Below are 22,690 nucleotides of genomic sequence, written 5' to 3'. Positions count from 1 at the left end.
ATAGAACCCTAAATTATAAGCGACACGTAGAGAAGACAGCAACTAAAACTCAAACATGTAATAATATTCTGTCCTGAATAACATCATCTCGGTGGGGGTGCAAATCCACAAGTACTGCACACCTCTGCACTTGCGCTCTGCTTTTTGACAGTCGAGTATGCTAGCCCTGTTTGGGAAAGATCATCACATGTCAAAATTATTGACAAGGTTCTTAATGAAACATGTAGGAACATTACCGGCTGCCTTAAGCCTACAAAAATTGACCATCTATACTCACTGTCTGGTATTGCAACTCCTCACATAAGGACTGCACAGAGTCGATATGAGCAGAAACAACAACTAAATGATGGACGGCATCCTTTGTATGGACATGTTGCAGTACATAAGAGGCTAAGATCAAGGAAAAGTTTTATTCACTCAGTGGAACCATTGGTTGATTCCATAAAAGCTACAAGGTCAACAATGTGGCAAGAACAATCTCCAGAGGCTCTGAACTTAAACGGATCTCTTCCTTCCGGCTTACATCTTGACTAGCAAAGATGGAAGACATTGAACAGACTTTGTTTCGGAATGGGCAGATCAAAGCAGAATATGGCCAGATGGGGCTACACAGACAATGACAGCTGCTCATGTGGTGAAACACAACCATGGACCATCTTCTGAAATGCTGCTTAATAGACATTGATAACACATGTACCCGAGAAGATTTAATGCAGTGTAATAAAACATCTTTAAAGTATATTAGTCACTGTATGAGTGAAATTTGACAATTTATGTTTTTGCTTAATATTTCATGCAAGTGGCATTTTTGTCTTTTAATGTATGTTTTTAATCCCTATTCTTTTAATGTCTATTTCTTTAAATGTATGTGTTTAATCATTTAAATGTATGCTCTTACATTTTCTGTAGTTCGCACATGAAATAATAAATTCACACTGAAAAAACACACCATGGCAATGCATTCCCCTTACCCACCTCCTTTCATGTAAAAAAAGAAAAATTATTCCTGACTACCTTTCTCACTACACTGACATATCTTCCAGGGATGGAGTTTTATGCTATGACTATTTTCCTGTGCTTTAACCTCTTTTATATTAATCTGGTAAAACCTCCAAATTTCTTATTCCTCACAGTACATGAATTACCATTCTCAACGACTAATGTTTACCTCACTAAACTACATTCTGCGTGATTCCTTTCATAAGAAGGGTGGTACTTGTACATTTGTCAGATCAGGCAAATGCCAGAGATAGCTAAACTTTTAATCCTCTTTATGATCTGCTCTGCTGAAGTTCTAAATTTCCATGAGATACTTTTTCCTTTGAGCTTTTGCTGTTTTTCTAATGCCGAAAACAGGGATGTGTGCTTGTAAATTTTTAATAAGTGGTCTCAAAAAAAAAAAAAAATGCAGCATGTTCTCCCTTTGCAAGAATTGCAATCTATTGAAACTATAAATTAATATTATTACCTTAAGAAGTGACTCAGGAAAATTTAAGCAGATGCTTATTGAAAAATAATATTCTTGTAAAAGTGCTAGTGAAGATAATTCCTACGTATGATGCCACATCAGAAGGGGCGGGGGAGGGGGAGGAAGCACAAGGGGTGCCGATATAAGCATTCCCCAGGTGGATTTTCCTATATGTACATGCCAACATATATAAGCATTATTATTATTATGGTAACCCCCATGGAGTAAACAGACTCACTGCCTACCCAACCAACAAAATGTCTATCATAATGAACTTTGAAGTTATTTACACTCCCTGCATTTACAATGCACTTCACTCACCAATAACTCTCTATACAAAAATCTACTGCTCACACCCTTCTTCACCACACCTTAATACAACTTCAAGAATGGCTCTAATTTTTTCCATCTTAACATCCATCCTTTTTATAATTCCTTCTGTATTAATTTGGTAGAATCCCTTAACTAACTTGAAGGTCTCTATCATATCTTGTCTTTTCCTTCTATCATTGCTAATCCTATTCACAGCAAAACTGTGAATAGGATTAGCAACGATGGAGAGCAAGTAAATTTATGCACAGACGAAACAGATGGCTCCCTCTCTTCCTCGAAGAGAGGGAGCCATCTGCATGATATGCAGAGAATGACAAGAACAAGAAAGATGGCCACCCAATTACAGAGGATGGCAGGTAGACCATCAAAGGACGGCAATTTGTTCAGAAGGCCTTGATGCTAGAAGCTCTGAAAATGTTAAGAGCAACAGCATGTTTTTGTGAACCTTTCCATACATACCAGTGGTTGTTGATTAACTGGTGGCCCTCTAGTGAGTGGAGAAGTTGACTACGGATGACATTTTCCATTATTTGGTGGCAATTGGTCAGTAGTTGGAGAGCAGACTTGTCCCTTTTTTGGAAAAGGCTGGATAAATGATTGTTTATCTGCATGTGATTAAGATCATCTAAATATAACAGATGGTAGAGATGATATACAACAGGTGCTAGTTCTGGAGCACATGTTTGAGTGCAACTTTAGAAATGCCATCAAGGCCAGAAGACCTTTTAGTGTCAAAGTTACAATATTTAGTATTCTGATGTCTCTTTGCTGGAAAATCAGAGGAGACAACATACGGTTCACAGATTCTGTTAGGGCAAAAGGCAATTTGCTTTGATCATTTAAGTAGGAGTTGAAGGAAAATAGTGATGCCAAGAGGTCAGTTTTATCTTTTTGTGCTGTAACGTGACATTTGTGCTATAACGGTGACATCTGGATGAGAGAGAGAGAGAGACAGAAGGCATGGCTTCCATTTGGAGAGGAGGCAAGTTTTCTGCTGTTGGCCTTTATGAAGTCAGATTTAGATCTGCCAATAACTAGTTTTCATTTATTTCATGCTTCAATAAGATGAGTACAAAGCAGGGATTCTTGATGCAAGTCAAATGCAGTTAAGCTGAGTTTTTTCCCCTTAAACTGCATTGGTACACTTTTCTGTTAAACCAGGGCTTGGAAAGTGGATGAGAATTTTGGTTAGAATGAGGAATAAAGGTCTTTCATGCCAATGAGGATCATTTCTGTGACTTGCTCGAAACAGATGTTTAGGTCGGAGAATGTTTGGCTCAGAAGATAATTCAGGATCCGAGATCTTTCCTAACCAATGTTTAGACAGCTATCTGCTTGCTATTCTTTAGGGAGCAAGAATAGTCTAGTAAATTTCAATACCACAAAAATGCAGTCCTCTGTTATAATATTGTAGAACTCACTTCACTCTCCTTTTATTTTGATAATATTCTGATCTAGTTAACATCAGTTTTTTCTTCTTCATGGTTTGACAAAAACACATCACATCCAGAGTGGCCTCAGTTTCAAAAAAAAACATTTTGTATCCTCTTTCATTGAAAATACTACTTATCATATGCACAGCTACCAACACTTTATAAATTCATTTTCCTCCCTAAAACCTATAAATCCAACCTTCTCATATTTAAGGTCATGTGCCAAACAACTTTCCCAAGAATGCTTGATGCTGCCCCTGAAGAAAACAAACTACTTTAATAGGTGGCACATCTAGAATGTTACTAGCATAGTAAGAAAAGCTAAATCAGATTATGAGAAGACTTTAGCCAATGAGATCAAAGGTAATCCCAAAGAGTTCTTCTGCTATGTGGCAAGTAAAAGGAAGAATGATTTTGGAAGGATAACTTTAGTGAGTGTTGATGGTATTGAGGTGACAATTTCAGATGTAATAGTAGAGTTACTGAGTGATCACTTTTTAAAAGTCTATCACCCAAGTGAGGATATCTCTGTACCTATAGCAATAACTAATGTGAGAACTGAATGTTAAGAAATCAGAAGTACTTATTATATTGCAAAATTTAACTGAAAACACTGCTGTAGGTTTAGATGGAATATCAGCTCGGATGTTGAGTGAATGTGCAAAAGAATTGTCAACGTCTCTTACTTGGATATTTAACTTAAGTTTGAACTCTGATATGGTCCCTAGAGAGTGGAAGGAAGGTAAAGTAGTTCCTTTGCATAAAGGTGACTCTAAAACTGCGGTAGTTAATTACAGACCAATCACCATCTTGGGAGTGGTGGTAAAAGTATTGAAAAAGTTGGTTAAAGACAAATTCAGAATGGGTGGATCAGGATATGATACTCTATAGGGGCCAACATGGTTTTGTTAAAGGTAGATCCTGCCTTAGCAATCTATTAACTTTTTATAATAGAATGACATCTGAGTTGGACAAAGGAAATGGCTACACAGTGGCACGTCTGGATTTTGCTAAGGCGTTTGACAGGATACCCCCATGGAATACTGTTGCGCAAATTGGCACAAATGGGGATGGATACTAAACTGGTGATATGGATAGGAGAATGGCTCAGGGAGAGATACCAGAAGGTGGTGTATGGAAAAGCCGAGTCCAGGATGAGACAGGTGACCAGTGGTGTGCCTCAGGGCTCTGTGCTTGGGCCATTGTTGTTAAATTTGTACATAAATGCTATAGGAAATGGCTTAAAGGGAGATATTCAGTTGTTTGAAAATGATCCAAAGTTGGGTAGCACAATAAAATATCAAGCTGATGTTGAGAGTTTGCAGGATGATTTAAATAAACTGGCGAAATGGGCAAAAGGTTATGGATGTCAGTTCAATGTGGAAAAGTGTAAAGTTATGTATTTTGGGATTAAAAGATTACCAGTTGTGTACAGATGGAACAGTACTCCATGAGATTGATGAAGCTAGAGACTTAGGGGTGTTGGTGGATAGGGAGATGAAGTTCAGGGGACACATTGCTAAGTGTCTAATATTGCACATAGGATTACTTGGTTGTTATTATTATTCAGACTTCCATGGAGTCAAAAGACTCACTGTTGGAGGTCCTTTCTAAGAAACACAAATCTATCAAGACTAATCGAGGGAGGTCCCTCCTAGGAAACACAAAGTCTATCATATCACTCCTTAAATGCATTGACCGTTCTCGCTCCCACCACTCCATCAGGCAATGCATTCCATGATTCAACCACCCTGCATGCAAAGAAACCACTCCTCACCCTCTTTCTCACAGTTTCCTTTTGTAACTTCCAGGGCCCCTTGTCATGACTCCTTCCTGCTGTTCAACCAAGAGAAAGAACTCTCCAGTGTCAACCCTGTAACCTCCCACCAGCTTAAAAGTCTCAATCATATCACCTCTCTTTCTTCAATCCACCAAACTCTACAGTCCACACTCCCTCAGTCGATCCTCATAACTAACACTGTACAGTACTGAAACCATCTTTGTTATCAGCCTCTACCCTTTCCACAGTTAATTTATCCCCTTCAAATCCTGGGGACCAGATCTGAGAACAATAGTCTAAGTGTGGTCTGATCAGAGTCTTATACAACAGAATGATAACCCTTTTATCTCTGCAGGTCAGTGTCCTTCTCCTTATTGCAGCAATCCTCTGTGTTACCTTCACTATCTTTGCAATTTGTCCCCTAAATTTCAGGTTTCTATCAATCATCAATACCAGATCTCTTGTCTCTCCTACTTCCTCCAGTTTAACTCCTCCCATAGAGTATGCAGCATCCCATCGATGTGTCACAAACCTGAAGACCCTTCATTTTGCTGCATTAAACTGAGACCCCCATTTATTTGCTCATCTATCTAGCTTATTCAAATCCTCTTGCAGGGATACCACATCTGCACTATTACTAATAACCCTTCCCAGCTTTGCATCATCTGCAAGCAACTGGAAATCCTGTTAAAGATATCAAGTAATTTTATAACCTTGGTTTTAATTCTATTTCCCAAGTAAGCAAACAGACAAGTAAATCAAGTTAGCGCCTTAATGGTTCAAGACTTATGGTGGTGGTGGTGCAACACCAAGGCAACTCGTGGTAAAGATGGATTAAGTTCTGATCACTTTCCTTAGTATTTCCCATAAATGTAAAACACATCTCCTAGGAGATGTATGATGTTACACATTATGGGTGGGGGTCACTACCTAGACCGGTTTCAACCTTTATTGAAATATCATCAGCGAGTAGGCAGACCCTGAAATGCCAAGGTTTAAGTAATACAGAGCTTATCAATTTTACTTATCCAAGTTGCCACAAGGTGCATTGACCTTATTAAGAATTTCCAGATGATTGAAGGATCTGAAAAATTTTTTACCTTGGGTATAATACATGTTAAAGATACCAAGTAATTTTATAACCTTGGTTTCAATCCTTTTTCCCAAGTAAGCAAACAGACAAGTAAGTCAAGTTTGTACCTGAATGTGATTCAAGACTTATGGTGGTGGTGGTGCAACACCAAGGCAACTCGTGGTAAAGATGGATTAAGTTCTGATCACTTTCCTTAGTATTTCCCATAAATGTAAAACACATCTCCTAGGAGATGTATGATGTTATACATTATGGGTGGGGATCACTACTCAGACTGATTTCAACCTTTATTGAGGTCTCATCAGTGAGTAGGTAGACCCTGAATACAAAAGTTTAAGTAATACAGAGCTTATCAATTTTACCTATGCAAGTTGCCACAAGGTGGCAACTTGCATAGGTAAAATTGATGAAGTGGTTCAAGACATATGGTGGTGGTGCAACACCATAAGTCTTGAACCACATTCAGGTGCAAACTTGACTTACTTGTCTGTTTACTTACTTGGGAAAAAGGATTAAAACCAAGGTTATAAAATTACTTGGTATCTTTAACATATATTAAACCCAAGGTAAAAAACTTTTCACAAATGAATATCCCCTTGCAATCCACGGACAATGTCATTGATATAAAGGTTAAACAATATAGGTCCCAGTACTGAGCCCTGTGGAATCCCACCTGTAACCTTCTGCCTCTTTGACATTGCTCCACCATACACAACTCTCTGATACCTATCGGACAGCCAATCCTGAATCCAATTGACCAATCTGACATCCAGACCCATGTGCTGCAACTTGAATATCAGCTTATCATGTGGCACCCTGTCAAATGCCTTTGCTAAGTCTAAGAAAATGGCAGTATGTGCCTTTCCCTCATCTAATGCTCTTGTAACTTTATTATAAAAGGCTAGCATATTGCTAAAACAAGAGTGCCCCTTCACAAATCCATGTTGACTCTCACAGATAACATTACCCTCATCTGTCCAATGCTGTATACGGTCCCTTACTACTTTCTTCAAGATTTTACTAACTCCTGATGACACACAAACTGGCCTATAATTAGACACTTCCAGTCTGCTACCGCCCTTATGCAATGGCACTACACTATCTTACCTTCCTTCCATTCCATGGGCACCTTTGCCGAAGCCAGACTTTCATTGAAAAGCCAGGTCAAAGTCACTGTCAGTTTCCTAGCACATTCTCTCAAAACTTGTGGTGAAATACCATCCAGTCCTACAGCTTTATTGACATACAGGGTACTCAGTATTTGGAACACACTCTCCTCATGCACCTCTAAACCTCGAACCTGCCCTATTCCTCTAGTATTCAAACTGACTCCTCCAGGATGAAATACTCCAATAACGTGTTCATTGAACAATTCCACTATGTCCTCTGCATCAGTCACTCTATTCCTATTTTTATCCCATAATGTCATTCTTCCACAGTCATTTCTCCTCCTACTGGCTACATAGCTAAAAAATTCCCTAGGATTTTCCTTGGATCTAAGGGCCAATCTTTTCTCATATTCCAGTTTCACCTTCCTTACCATACTAGTCACTCTCCTGGCCTGTGTCTTATATTCTTCATGCATCTTCTTTTCACCTGTCTCCTTATATCTCTTCCATAGCCTCTTTTTCGCATTCAGTTCCTGTTTAATATTGTTTGTCATCCACTTTACTCCAAATTGTGTCCTCTTCTTCACTCGTGGAATACAGCTTACCATTGCTGCTAACAAATATTCCTTCACAATTTCCCAAGCACTAATGATATCCTGGCCTTCCAATTCCTCCCTCCACGAAACTTCTCCAAGTTGACGTCTAAGACTATTATAATCACCTGCTTTATAATTCCACATACATTCCTGTCTCTTTGATATTCCTGCATGCCTATTCATTTTCCAAGTCAAAACCAAATGGTTACTCTCTTCAACTGGTGGGAGAGATGTCATCTCAGTTATTATCCATTCTCCTGATGCTATAACCAAATCCAAAACTCTTGAACCTCTTGTTCCCTGTGTTACATGTTGCCTACGACATTTGTCCCTCAAGAAGTCTAGAAATTCCATTCCCTTATTGCTACATGCATGTTCCTCTCCCCAATTTATACTGCTGTAGTTAAAATCTCCCTTATTTGAGGAACACACTAACATCCAGAGATAAAAAGGTTATTATTCCCCTTTATAAAGTGTTGATACTTTCAGATTTGGATTACTGTGCTCAGGTCTGGTCACCTGGGTTCCTTGGAGATGAGGAGGCTGTGGAGAGGGTTCAGAGCAGAGTGACTAAGTTGGTGAGTGATGTAAAAAATGCTCCCTACATTGATAGGTTGAGAGCTTGTGGATTGCAGAGGTTGGTTGATAGGCAGAGAAGAGAGGATATGATAGAAACATTTAAATTACTAAAAGGTTTTTATAAGATTGATGCAGGCGAAATGTTTCAGCTGTGTGACAGTGATGGAAGAACAAGAGGTCATCCCTGGAAATTATGGAAAAGTGTGGTTAACACAAGGTTTTTCACCTGGAGGGTGGTGAATGAGTGGAATGCATTGCCTGGTTATTGAGGAACTGTCTCAGTTGTGAGTTTTTCATCTGTAAATGGATTCAAGAAGAGATATGATAGATACTGTTTTGATAGTTTGGGTGTATTGCCTCCATGGAGATACCAGTAATAATAATAATAATAATACAGATTTGGATTGTTATTGTTCCCATCTACTGACACTGAACAAAGACTTGACCAGATTCAAAGACTTTCGTGAGCTTAAAATACCCGATTGGATCATAAATTCATTTCTTTCTATTGCCACTTCTGTTCATTCAAATTTGTGTGAAGAAATTATTGACTTAAAAGAAAAAATGATTTTGAAGCTCAAGTACAATTTGAACAGCATAGGTACGAATGATTCTGGCCAAACATGCAATGCAAGTATTCTCAGCTTTTGCAATAAATAAAATCACTGCTCATTGCTTTTCCTTCATACTTCGTGGAGAAAGGATTCAGCATTGTGTTGCAATTGTTAACTAAGCAGTGAAATAGATTGCATATAAGTGAAAGAGGAGACTTGAGACTTTGTTTGTCGAATAGTGAACCTGATACTGAAAAATTAGCAGGATCTCATCAGGCTCAGGATAGCCATTAATGATTGACTTATTAAAGACACCTCGCAGATAACTGAAACTGCAGATAGTACAACCCTATATATATATATACAGGGTGTTCGGGATAAATTTGACATATTTATAATTAATTATATTTTTCCGTAAGTTACATGTATTAACACACACTTCTCTTCATTTAAAAGTTTGGACCCTTCTTCATTCATATACAAGATGTCAGAAACGATGGATAGCTGGAACCCACCGGAATCATGGAAGAGAATAACTTGTATCATGATGATTCGTGCCCGCCATCAAAATAAGGATATTACGACTGCTGCCCAATGCTCCCTGAATACAGTAAAAACAATCAGGCATGAACTAGAGACTTGCAATGGTGACTACGAGGATGTAGCAAGAAGAAAGATCCCTAGCAGACGATCTGATTGCGTTCGTACAGCAGAATTCCTCGCAAATCTGCAGGAACAGGTGTTGAAGAACCCTGGCATTGGAATTCGGGCTTTGTTCGTGGAGTTGCTAACTGTAGTCAAGCCCTGGATAACAAGGGTAGCCAATGGTAGGCCGTATGTATGGCAGCAGGATTCGGCCCCTTGCCACACCTCTGGGAAAAGTCAAAAATGGTTGTCTGAAAATTTCTACGACTTCACCAGTCCAAATGTTTGGCCTCCAAACTCCCCAGACCTTAACCCATGGATTATTTTGTATGGGGCGCAGTTGAAAAAGACACCAATCGCACTTCCAGTAATACAAAAGCCCAGTTAATGGATAAAATTAAAACAGTTTTTGCGGCCCTTCCCAGGGAGACTGTAGCATCAGCTTGTTCGAGGTTCCGAAGCAGAATTGAAGCTGTGATCGATGCTAATGGTGGTTATTTTGAGTAAATCTTGTTGATAGTATTGTAATTAACTCTGCCTGTAATGTTTTTTTGTCAATTCATTAAATTTAATAGATACAAAGAAGATTTTCTTTTTCCTTACGAAACTGTCAAATTTATCCCGAACACCCTGTGTGTATATATATATATATATATATATATATATATATATATATATATCACTGTCTTTCTCCGAAAATAAGACCTAACCGGAAAATAAGCCCTAGCATGATTTTTTAGGATGCTCGTAATATAAGCCCTACCCCGAAAATAAGCCCCAGTTAAGATCGTCAGCCAGACGGACGCATTGAGTACATCCGTTGCAACACACGATTGATGTATTGAATTATAAAATAAAAATATTAATATATAATTAAATATAAATAAATAATATTATTAACATTAATACTTAAAATAAATGATAATGTAAATTATAATTAAGCATTTGTAAATATCCAAGCGAGTGGCTTTGGACGAGAGGTAAACGCCTATGTAAACAGATGAACTCGAGACTTATTGTCAAATGACCAATCAGAGTACAGACACAATGCATGAATAATGTGCGCACTTGATAATGAACGGACTTGTTTGTGTCTAATATGAATCTTCATAATTCAATACGTCATGTGTTGTAATGGAATAAATGCAGATTTTCGTACATGAATAAATGAAATAAATGTAGATTGTTGTACATGAAAAAATAAGAAATCCCCTGCAAATAAGCCCTAATGCATCTTTTGGAGCAAAAATTAATATAAGACCCAGTCTTATTTTCGGAGAAAGACGGTATATATACTGTTTTTTCCTATACATGCATACCTATGATAAAGCTATTATTATAACTTAGGCACAGTAAGAAATTAAAAAAATAACTAATAATAAAATAGAACAATTATAACAATATATTGCAATAAAAGTTATTGCAAATGAAATATTAGCAACCTCAGCATATGTTTTTTTATTATTTATTATTTTATAAAGTCGAGAATTTTCATCTTTTTCACTTAAAAGGAAGCGCCTTACAGCTTCACTTTGGCATATCCAAATTGCTATCACTGTTCTTGTGCTTTGGGCCATTATTAAGTAAAATAAGGGCTACTTGAACACAAGCACTGCGATACCATGACAGTTGATCTGATAACCGAGAACTACACAGAATGATGCCCAATTTAAAACTTATGAATTGTCTGCTAGTAAAAGAAGGAGCCATGTGGCTTCATTTCGGTGATGTAAAATTACATAGGCAAAGTGGATATTAGATCCAACATAATTTCAAAGCCGAATGTTTGTAGAAACCATGAAAGTTTCATAAGTTGGCCTGATAGCTTATGAGAATAAAAACCTCAGCATCCCCGATTTGCCTTAGCTTGCACTACTTAACTTAGTAGCTAAGGAAACTCGGTAATGCCAATGATTGTATTCTTGTAAGCTCTCAGGTCAACTTACGAAACTTTCATTTTCTACAAACATTCAGCTTTGAAATAATGTTAGATCTAATATCCACTCTGCCGATGTAATTATAAATTTTTTATTTATTACTGTTTTTCCATTTAATATTTTCGGTCTGGGGTTGACCACGGATAACTGAAACCGTGGATAGCGAACACACAAATAAGGTGGGGGGGGGACTACGGTATTTATTTGTTCAGTGATGGTACCAAAGAGATAACAATGCCAAAATTCGCAAAGATTCAAGTCTCACCAGGATAGTAGTATGGAGAGAGAGAGATAGAGAGATGAGTGCTGCTACTGTTATAATATTACAGCAAACTTTACACTGAGTGAAAAGTTTGCTGTAATGAATTCAGAAGAGTAATAAACCCTGAATCTTGAGGTGAGAGTCAACAGGCATCTTGAAATTCAGGGAACACCAACAAACAACTAAAACAAGGAGATGTTTTTTGTTTTATTTTAAAGCAGCCCTAAACACATGAGGGGTGGCAAAAATTATAACACAACAGTGCTCTATTTGACCAAACAGAGCATTTTTTTTTCTTGACCAAAATGTCTATCCACATATCCCTATGAGGATAGATAGAGGGTGTGTGGGTTGCTACTAAAGGAATTCTATAAGATTAACACAGAAGAAATTTTTAAATACATGAGGAGTAGGGGGAAAACAAGGGGTCACACTGTGGTTGTCTAAGAATGTGGTTAGTAAGGATGTGCAGACTAGATTCTTTACTTAGAGAGGTGAATGAGTAAAATGGATTGCCAGAGGTGGTTGCAAGTGCTCCAACAATGAATAGGTTTAAGGAGATGTATGACAAGTATTGTGTTAATGGATAGAGTGGGTCTCCTGCAATGAGTCTTTTAACTCCAGGAGTGCCCATATTTTGCTGGATTTTGCAAAATGATGGTACATGCTTTTCCCTCATTAACTACTCTTGTTAATTAATTTTTATAAAATGCAACCAGAGTACTAAAACAAGAGGATCCCTTAACAAAGCTTACTGGCCATCCAAAAATTTTATTAACCTCACTACCCAATTCCACATATTAGCTCTTGAGTTTCCAAAATCATATCAACCATAGAAGAACTACAAACCAGGCTATAGTTTGATATCTCGATGCTATCACTTCCTTTATGCAAAGGCATTACTTTACCCTTCCTACCACTCCTTAGGTATACATCCTGTTACAAGACTATGAATAAACAGCTAGGAGGTCATTGGCACTGTTAGTTACTTAGCATATTTCCATAACACATATAGTGAAATCACATCCAGCCCTGCCACCTTTTTGACATCCAGAGTACTCAGTATTTGAAATAATTCTTTAACATTTAATTCTTCGACATTCCCTATTCTCTAAGAATAAAACTTTATCAGCATGAAATAACATGATAAAATGATTGTTAAACAGTTCTACTATATTAAATTTAGTTTAATCCTTTATCCAAGTGTAAGCAAACAAAGTTTGCACCTGAAAATATCTTCAGGACTGAGGTAAGGTAGTGCAACACCAGGCAACTCCGAGCAAAGGTGGACAAAGCTCTCATCGCTACTTGTCTCAGTATCTCCCATAATGCAAAGCACATCTCCTTGAGGACATGTATAATGCTATGCATTAAGAGAAGGGCCACTACCCAGACTGGTTTCAATCTTTATTGAGGTCACGTCAGTGGGAGGCAGACCCAAACGTGGAGATACTAAGGCAGAAGCAATAGGAGAGGTCATATTTACCTATAGGAGTTGCCAACAGGTGTACCACCTTATTACTGAATTACTCTGGATTTAGAGAAAGATGTTGGAAGTTTATTTTTCACTTAGTTAGACTATAATAAAATTTGTTTAATCCTTTATCCAAGTGTAAGCAAACAAAGTCCTGAAGATATTTTCAGGTGCAAACTTTGTTTGCTTACACTTGGATAAAGGATTAAACTAAATTTAATCCTTTTATTAAATGTTTATTATAGTTTATTATTAGTTTAACTTCATTAGACTAATTTATTATAGTCTAACCAAGTGAAAAATAAACTTCCAAGTTCTACTATATCGTCTGCACTTGTCACCTGACTACTGTCACCATCTAACAAGATCATTCAACCATAATCATTTATCCTCCTGGCCACAACTCCTTGGAATTCACCTTGGATCACCATGCCAATCACCTGTTACAACTTATTTTTTCACTCCTTACTAAGCAAGTCACTTCTGTAACTTGAGCCTTATATTTCACATGCAACTGTTCTCTATCTCTCTTTTTATGTGTTTTCCAGCACCTGCTTTTTTTTTTTTAATCTACAATTTATGTTTGATTTCCCTATTCATACATTTTTCTCTAAATTTCTTCATCCTTTTCATTCAAGGTATGCACAATTTGCCATTGCTACTAACAGATTTAACTAGGTTCCATGTACTCTGAGGTCTCCTTCAAATTCTTCTATCCTTGCACTATCCAAAGCTGGTTTCTGAGTCTATTATAATGACCTGCCTTATAAATCCACATAAATGCCTTCCTACTTGATGGTTCTATGCCTATTCATCCTCCAAGTCGATTAACGGTCATTCTCACAAATGGAAGGAAGTATGATATCTCAGCCATGATCAGATCCTCTAATGCTGCCAACCAAATCCAAAGCTCTTAATCTTCATGTTCCCATCACTAACACATGCTGTCTAAGACATTTGTCTCCTAAGAATTCTTGAAATTCAGTTTTCATCATTCAACTGAATGATGAAAACTGAATGATGATTACTGCATGCTGATTCCACTGTCCAATTTATATTACTTTATTTAAAATGCCTCGTAGTGATTGATCATTTATTTTGCACTTGCCAAACTAATCTGCTTAAACATTTCCAGCTCATCATCCTCTGTATTCCTCAGCCTATTATAAAACATTTTTGGGTAAGGAGTTCAAACCTCTTTCAATAAAAATTTTTGTAAGAGAAATTTTACATAAAACTTTCTTTATATGTTCTGTAATTCTCAAATTCCAACTTGATTGCCAGTTGCTGCTATCAGCCTTCCAGCTTATTGGTATGACAATTCTTTTAAAGACAATTCCAAATCATACCAAAATAATCTATTCTGAATTCCACTTTCATCTCTTCAACTGTAAGAAAATTTTTCATGAAAATTGTGTCCTTAAAAGGAATCCTCATTAGAAATTCTCTGATTCATATCTTATTAACAGCTACATAAAAAACCATGCTAGGAGGTGACTAAGTGGAAATAAACTGGCTGTTACCGGTAGTAAATTGAATTTCAATATGAGTTTATAACTGAAATATGAAATTTATTATTGTCATAATAAATTTATTATTGCGAGTAGGAGAAAAAAAAAAAAAACAACAGAATTATATAAACATGAAAATCATTACTTACCTTAAATGGAATTTTTGTGGTGAGGGTATGACCATGATAAATAACTGGCATCCCATCATCCCCATCCCAGCAATCCAGTTCTACACATCTACAACCAGTAAGTAGTACCTATGGAAAGATATTACTATAATTATTAATAGTAATAACCATGCCCAATATAACTGTTACTATGTTTGCCACATCATATCTTATATGAATTTTCAGTCTGTGCCACTCACCCATCACTTTCCATGTCAAAGATCCATTCCTTTTTAAAAACATTCCTTGAGATAGCCCTATGTTCTCCCATCCCTCCACATTCCAATTAGTATCTCTTATTATTATTATTTGTCACCTCCAGGAGGACTCATCAAAGGAGGGCACCTACTCTACAACTTGGTTTCCACCACTCACAATCCACCAACTGACGGCAACTACACCAATGCCATCTACCGTCGACCACTACCACTAGTATTTCTATAGACAATCACAAACATTCATGACCACAGCGGGATTCGAACCCGCAGCCTTTTGGCTGGAGAGCAGATATGCTAACCACTCGGCCAGTCAGGCTGGCACGTACTAAATTAAGTATTAATAATGAGATACTTAACTATATTAAGTATCTCATTTATATCCTCATACTTCCTTTTAACAATCAAGCACTAGGATCATAGAAAATTGAGCTGTCCATTCAAGGCGACGTTACCGTGCCACCTCCCATGTTTCCCTTGGAGATTCTACTCGCACAGATCTACGTAAGATATCCTCCAAAGCGATTACATTTGAAGGCCTTGATGATTAGACAAGGCGGGAACAGGTTTTAAGGGTTCAAGGACAGAAATGGTAATGTAGATTTTTGAAATACTAATTCTAATGGTAATGTAGATTTTTGAAATACCAATTGTAAGAAGAGAGTGAATTTACTGTGTGAACGTTTAAATTGGACTGAACTTAAAGAACTGTAAGAGTAGCCTACAACTAGATACGTGTCCGAGATAGTGTTAAGAATTGTTTGCCCAAGAGGCCGAATAGATATAAGATCATGTTAAACTAAAAGTGTAATTGTGCTGATGTGTTCCACTGATAGCCACGTGTATCCAAATGGCTTAATGACAATCTATGAATTGTATTTTATGATTGTATTTAAGGTTATTAAGATTTAGTATGTGTGATAAGTACAAATTAATTAGAGCTTTTGATCTGAGTTGAGTGCAACCATATTATCCTGTTTTGAAATGTATTATAGTGTATCACCTTAAAGCTAATTAAATTGTTTCATTCATGTACTTGCCTGATCTGCCTATATTATATGAATTCAAAACTACCGCTCATAAAAATAACAACGAACCAAGCGGGATAAACCCATGAATACTAATGCAATAAGTAAGCCGCGACTGTAAGAAAGAAAAGGACAAGCGAGGGGGAGATAAATTTATGCTTAATCAAATAATCATTAACTCTCTAAAGGAGTCACCCTGAACAAGAATCCTTTCTACCTAGGTATTAGCTGGCGCATATTAACACAAATATAAATGTGTTAATACTTATAGGGTGAACCTCTTCAGATTGTTTGTTTAGGAGGCTAATAGGACTGCAAAGCACTGAAGGTGAGAATATTTGATTATAGAGTTTAAATTATAAGAGATAAATGTGTATAAGTAAGGTACAGTGTTAGACGAGTTTTGAATTTAAGAAAGATAGGATGTTGGATTAGTTAAGAAAGGGTAGATAAAGGATAAATAGCTAATAAGTAAAGAAAAAGCAAACACGATAAGAAAAAGTCTCAACATAAATGGTGTAGCTGGTAGGATAAAGGAAAGATATAAAACAATAGAAGTTAATCTAAACGATTAGAGTACAAACGTATTATAACTAAATAAGTAGAGAGTTAAATACTATAAGAAGCGTCGCAATACTTTCAATGAAAGAACAAGCAAAGTAGTAATGCAAGCAAAATGGTTCAAAATAACTTTAATTAATGTGCATGCGCATAGAAGATGCATAAAAGAAAATAAAAGATGAATTCTATGAAAAACTAAAACTAACCTTGAAAAATAACCCAAAAGGATAAAATAATGATAATTACTATTATTGAACAGGCAACTCCATAGGGTACATAGACTCAACTAAGAAGGCTCTAAGCATTATGCCAAGCACTAACTAACCTTCTCACAATATCTGTCATATTTCACTTTGAACTCATCCACCAAGAAGGCACTCATGATTCTTGCAACTTATTTCACTCATCCAGATTCCAATCAAAAATTCTAGGTCTCTCCCTTGTGAACCATTTTTGCTCAATTTCCAGGGGTGAACCCTAGTTCTACCTCCCTGCCACTCCTGTACTGAAAATTTTCCTCTGAATCAATCTTATAAAAATCTTTTTATAATATCTTTTTGGTGATCTGATAGAGACATCTACATAAATATTTTTGTGGATGTCTACCATATTACCTTTTTTTCTGCCTATTAACCAATTTCCATTTGAATAATCCACAACTCCTCAACCAATCCTGATTAGGAGCATTCCATAGATCTGCCACCATTCTGATCACTTACTTCTGGATATGCTCTCACTCTACCTCATCTCCAAGAAACCTCAGTAACCAGATATGTGAACAGTAGTTCATATGAGATCTTATATGCCTATTTACCAACATACCCCAAATTTCTGCCTTTATCAATTTCTTGCAGTACAGAATCAATGTAGTACACAACTGGTTAATCTTTTCACCCTAAAATGCATAACCTTATGCTTGCTACATTAAACTGACTGGCATTATGGGCAAAGGAGAATGACTGCCTATTTAAATTATCCTGTGAGATTTCAACATCATCTTTATTGACTACTGCTCTACCCAATTTTGCATCATCAGCAAAAAACTGAATATTTCTCCTCAGATCATTTCATATATCATTAATGTACAAATTAAATAGCAGTGGTCCAAGTACAAAGCCCTGCAGCATGCTACTAGTCACAGGCCTTATACTGGACTTCACTCACGAATAAATTACTGTCTAGATCCTTTTATCCACAACTCCAACTATATACCCATCTCCAATTGTTACAATTTATTTAACACAATTATTTGCCATATCCTATCAAATGCCCTTGCAATGTTCAGCAGTATTGTAGCCATTATCTTTATATACTGTTTTATGAAGAATTGAGATTTAAGTAAAAAGGTTTTAATATAAAAACACTACTAGTTTCAGCCTGTAACAGGCCTTCTTCAGGTGATTTTAAATGAAAGAAAAAAACACTAAACATTGAAGGTTAAAAGACTATTAGACAGTCTCTATACATAATTAGTATGAAAACGTAGTTGTATTTGAAGCTGTTCTTTCGTTTGTTGCATTGTTGGGAGAGTGCATGCTTGCAGCATCATGTGAATGGCAGTACATGATTACAGCTGAATTTCAATCTGGGAGGTTGTAGCTCAAGTTGTTATTTAGATGAACAGGATTGAAGATGATTTCTCTAGATTCAACGATTTTTCTCTCTGGTTCGTCACTGCAACAGAAGATGTTAGTAGATTTTTTCCAGCAGACTTTGTGACTTTGGTTTTCATCATTAGGATTAGCCGAGAAAAGGATATGACTTGATAATGCACTCGCTCGCTGTCTCTTGTAAGTAATGTCCCTTATGCAATTCGACAGATTTGTCTGTCTGCCCAAAATAAGGAATATCACAATCACACAATATTTTATATACACCAGGGTATTTGAGTTGATGATGACAAGATTTTGGCTGGCTAATTAAGAAACGGATCTTTGGATTAATTAGCCACCCAAAACCTTGTCATCATCAACTCAAATATCCTGGTGTATATAAAATATTGTGTGATTGTGATATTCCTTATTTTGGGCAGACAGATAAATCTGTCGAATTGCATATGGAAGAACACATGAGGGACATTACTTACAAGAGACAGCGAGCGAGTGCATTATCAAGTCATATCCTTTTCTCGGCTAATCCTAATGATGAAAACCAAAGTCACAAAGTCTGCTGGGAAAAATCTACTAACCTCTTCTGTTGTAGTGACAAACTAGAGAGAAAAATCGTTGAATCTAGAGAAATCATCTTCAATCCTGTTCATCTAAATAACAACTTGAGCTACAACCTCCCAGATTGAAATTCAGCTGTAATCATGTACTGCCATTCACATGATGCTGCAAGCACGCACTCTCCCAACAATGCAACAAACGAAAGAACAGCTTCAAATACAACTACTTTTTCATACTAATTATGTATAGAGACTGTCTAATAGTCTTTTAACCTTCAATGTTTAGTGTTTTTTTTTTCTTTCTTTTATAATGTCACCTGAAGAAGGCTGTACCAGGCCGAAACTAGTAGTGTTTTTATATTAAAACTTTTTACTTAAATCTCAGTTCTAGTCATTCAATACTTCATAAAACTATGAATGTTAACCGAGTTAATGATCATTCTGTTTTATATATATATATCCACACATGCATAGTTACTGGAAGCCAAAGCCTTCATGAAGAAACACATATTAATGGAGAAAGACTGATTAATTTGGCTGCACATAGAAATTTAATAATAAGTAGTATTATGTTCATGAGGAAGCATATGTCCAAGCCAATGAGGAAGTCTTCTGATGGATATATCAGAACAGGTTGAATGAGAACAGTTCGAAGATTTGTGGGTTACAGAAACTGGTTGATACGCGGAAAAGGGGTGATATGATTGAGACATACAAATTACTGAAAGTTACTAAAAGGATTTTTTACAAGATTAATTCAGAGGACATTTTTCAGAACAGGTATGTGGTGGTTGAACTAGGGGCCATCCATGGAAACTGAGTAGGAGTGTTAGAACCAGGTTTTTGCTTGGAGAGTAGTGAATAGGTGGAAGTCAGAGTTTGTTGTGGGTGCCATGACCGTGAATGAATTCAAAGTAAAGTATGATAGATACCGTGCAAATGTTGGATAGTTACTGACATGATATTTAGGGCCTCCCTCGATAAGTGTAAGGACTTCTTGGAGTTGCCCATAATAATAATAATATACGTTTAACCAAATGGCCCATTATCATAAAAGAGATATTGCATCCAAAATATTCTGAATAATAGAGGAACTGAGTGTAATAATTGTTATTTTCTAATTGGAGCTATTCTTTAGATCAAAATAAACAGCAAATATTTTTCAGACCCATATGAATCAACTGAGACATAATATTAGCAATCTGGATCAGAGGAGAGAAGCATCTCAAATCACATCAAGGATGGTATTTTATATCAAGAAAGCAGCAGCAGCAAACTCAATTAGCAGATCAACATCATCATCGGTTTCCTGATATGAACCCTTAAGGGGGGGGGGGGGAAGAATTCAGATTACCGTGGCAGTGCTACATGATTACGATTACATTATTAGTAATCTCCTATCAACAATTTTCCTCTAAATTAGTCTATTACTTGTGAGAACTCCAATATTATCATATCTAACATTTCATGCTTGCACTACTGTACTGACTGAATAAATCCACCTATATCTTTTTCTTTCTCTGAGTCTCTTTCCTGCCATATTGGTATCAAACACCTGTTTTGCTAACCTATTCTATTTAAGTGGCTATGCCATCTTAGATTAGCTGACACATTCTTGAATGATAAAAATGTCAAGCTCTTTTCTAATATCTTCATTTATGATATGATCCTGCCACAAATGCCATTGGTTCACTTCCCTAATTTTTCTCAGAACGCTCATATCTGTGGTCTCTGATCCAGTGCTTAATTTCCTCTCAGACCCATAACTTAAAACTAGTTTGAACACTGTTTTTGTATACTGCTAGCTTGTTGTTCTGGCTAATTTGTCTCTTATTCCATATACATTTATTCAGCTGGCTACTCACCATATCACCTTTACTTATTCTGTTGTCTATATCCAAATTTAACTTGTTGCCTTCCTTAAGAACTGTGCCTAAATAGTTGAAATAGTATACTTGTTCTATAGGCTCTCCATTCAGAATACAGTTGAAGTTTTCTATGCTCTGGCCTATTTTCATAGTTTTGGTCCCCTGATTTTACATCAAACTATCTTCCTGTATTTCCTTCAGTTAACTGCTGACTTACAACTTAAATATAGACAACGTGTTGCTCTGTATAATGTTCCATTTACCCTTCGTAGTGTTTTGAAAAGCTTCTCTCTCTGGGTACCTTGTTATATACCTTTTTCAGATCTACAAAACATAGTACAGGTGCTAGTCATATTCCTATGATTTCTCTACTATTTGTCTTAAAGTGAAAATCTGATCTTCACAACCTATTTGGCTTATAAGTTGGCAGATGACCTAAAAGAATACAGAAATAAAATGTAAGAGAGCTAAATGACGTGTAAAAGTAGCTAAACAAATGTTGTGGGAAGACTTTGGTAAGAGTATGGAAAATAAATATTAGGAAGGTGAAAAAACATTCTGAAGGCTATTGAAGAAGCTTAGAAATAAAGGCAAGATTACTGTAAAAGAAATCAGAGACGATAAAGGTGACATAAAAAACTGAAGAGAAGGATATCCTAGATTTTTGGAGTGATTACTTTGAAAGATTGTTAAACAAACCAAGCAGTGACAGAATTGCACTAGAAGATTTTCAAGAGGAATGCAAAGAGCAGTACATATCAATATCTGAGGTAGAAAAAGCCACTGAAAACTTGAATATCATCTATTCCAAAAGGCAGTTGGAATAGATGATATTCGACCTCAAATGCATAAGTGTAGAAGTATAAAAGTTTTGCAGTGGCTACACTGCATAATTCAGAGGGCCTGGTCAGGAAGTCAAATTTCCTATGATTGGAGTAGCATTCTCACAGTACCCATCTATAAAAAAAAGAGAATAAAGCTGAATGTGAAAATTACAGAGTAATTTCTATATTAAGTGTTTCAGGTAAGAAGTATGCAAGCATACTTGAAGAGGTTGAGAAATATTGTGGCATAGAAATTTGCAGAAGAACAAGCTTGGTTCTTTTGGCTTGTTTTCTTCTTTTGCAGGACTGCTTGTTTAATTTCTTGTGTCCACCATGGTGTTCTCATTTTGAATCCTAGCTGAATCAATCAATGTCTTCTTCCGAGTTTGCCACTGAGACATCAAGGTTTAGTTATTGTTTTCAATCTGTTTAATTTTTTTCTTCAGTAATATTGGTATAGTCAAGTCTACAGTGTATGTGTAAAAGCTGCTCAACTTTAATTCTTTTTAGAATTAAAATTAGAATTCAAAATAAAATGCAACAAAAAAAATTCAGTATGAAATGGCAGATCACATGGCATTTCACAGAAATGTATTCTGCCTGTTGCCTAGAAATATTCAAGCTTCATTATCCAAAGCAGAAGAAAATATAAAGCAACACAAAAAGAGCAAAGCAGCTGGTATGATGGAATGGTAGCAGTAGCTGAACTCTTATTAATTACAGAAATACTTAAACTGATAATTTTATGTAGGGCAGGAAAATGAAGACATATAAGCAGAATGCCAAACTAATCATGAAAACAGATGAAAAAAAGCTCATGGAAAAAAGTATAACAAGAGAGGTGGAGAGCAGTTGCATGAGGAATACACGACTCAGGACAGAAAGTGACTAGCATAATATAGAAGACCAAAAAATTAAATATGAGGAGAGATTAGCACTACAGTCCAAGAAAAATCCTAATTATTATGTTATGTGGCCAGTAGGAGGAGAAATGATTGCGAATGAATGACCCTATAAGATAGAAAAAGAAGATCAAGTGACTAATGAAGATGATATAGTGAAACTGTTTAATGATCACATTACTGA

General features: G+C 36.4%; 1 protein-coding gene across 1 annotated transcript in view; it reads right to left on the bottom strand.

Moving 5' to 3' along the window:
- The window catches only part of LOC150106422 (uncharacterized), a 766,385-nt gene that overhangs the window by 287,804 nt on the left and 455,891 nt on the right, over window positions 1-22,690 (bottom strand). Inside the window, exon 31 of the mRNA XM_090392993.1 lies at window positions 14,924-15,031. Within this exon, the coding sequence (XP_090249119.1) occupies window positions 14,924-15,031 (108 nt within the window). The remainder of the gene's footprint in view (window positions 1-14,923; window positions 15,032-22,690) is intronic.

The sequence above is a fragment of the Typopeltis vanoorti genome, chromosome 5 (genome assembly GCF_054136105.1).
Source record: "Typopeltis vanoorti isolate ZY-2024b chromosome 5, IOZ_Tvanoo_1.0, whole genome shotgun sequence".
Taxonomy (NCBI): Eukaryota; Metazoa; Arthropoda; class Arachnida; order Uropygi; family Thelyphonidae; genus Typopeltis; species Typopeltis vanoorti.
This window is presented reverse-complemented; position numbering and strand designations above follow the sequence as displayed.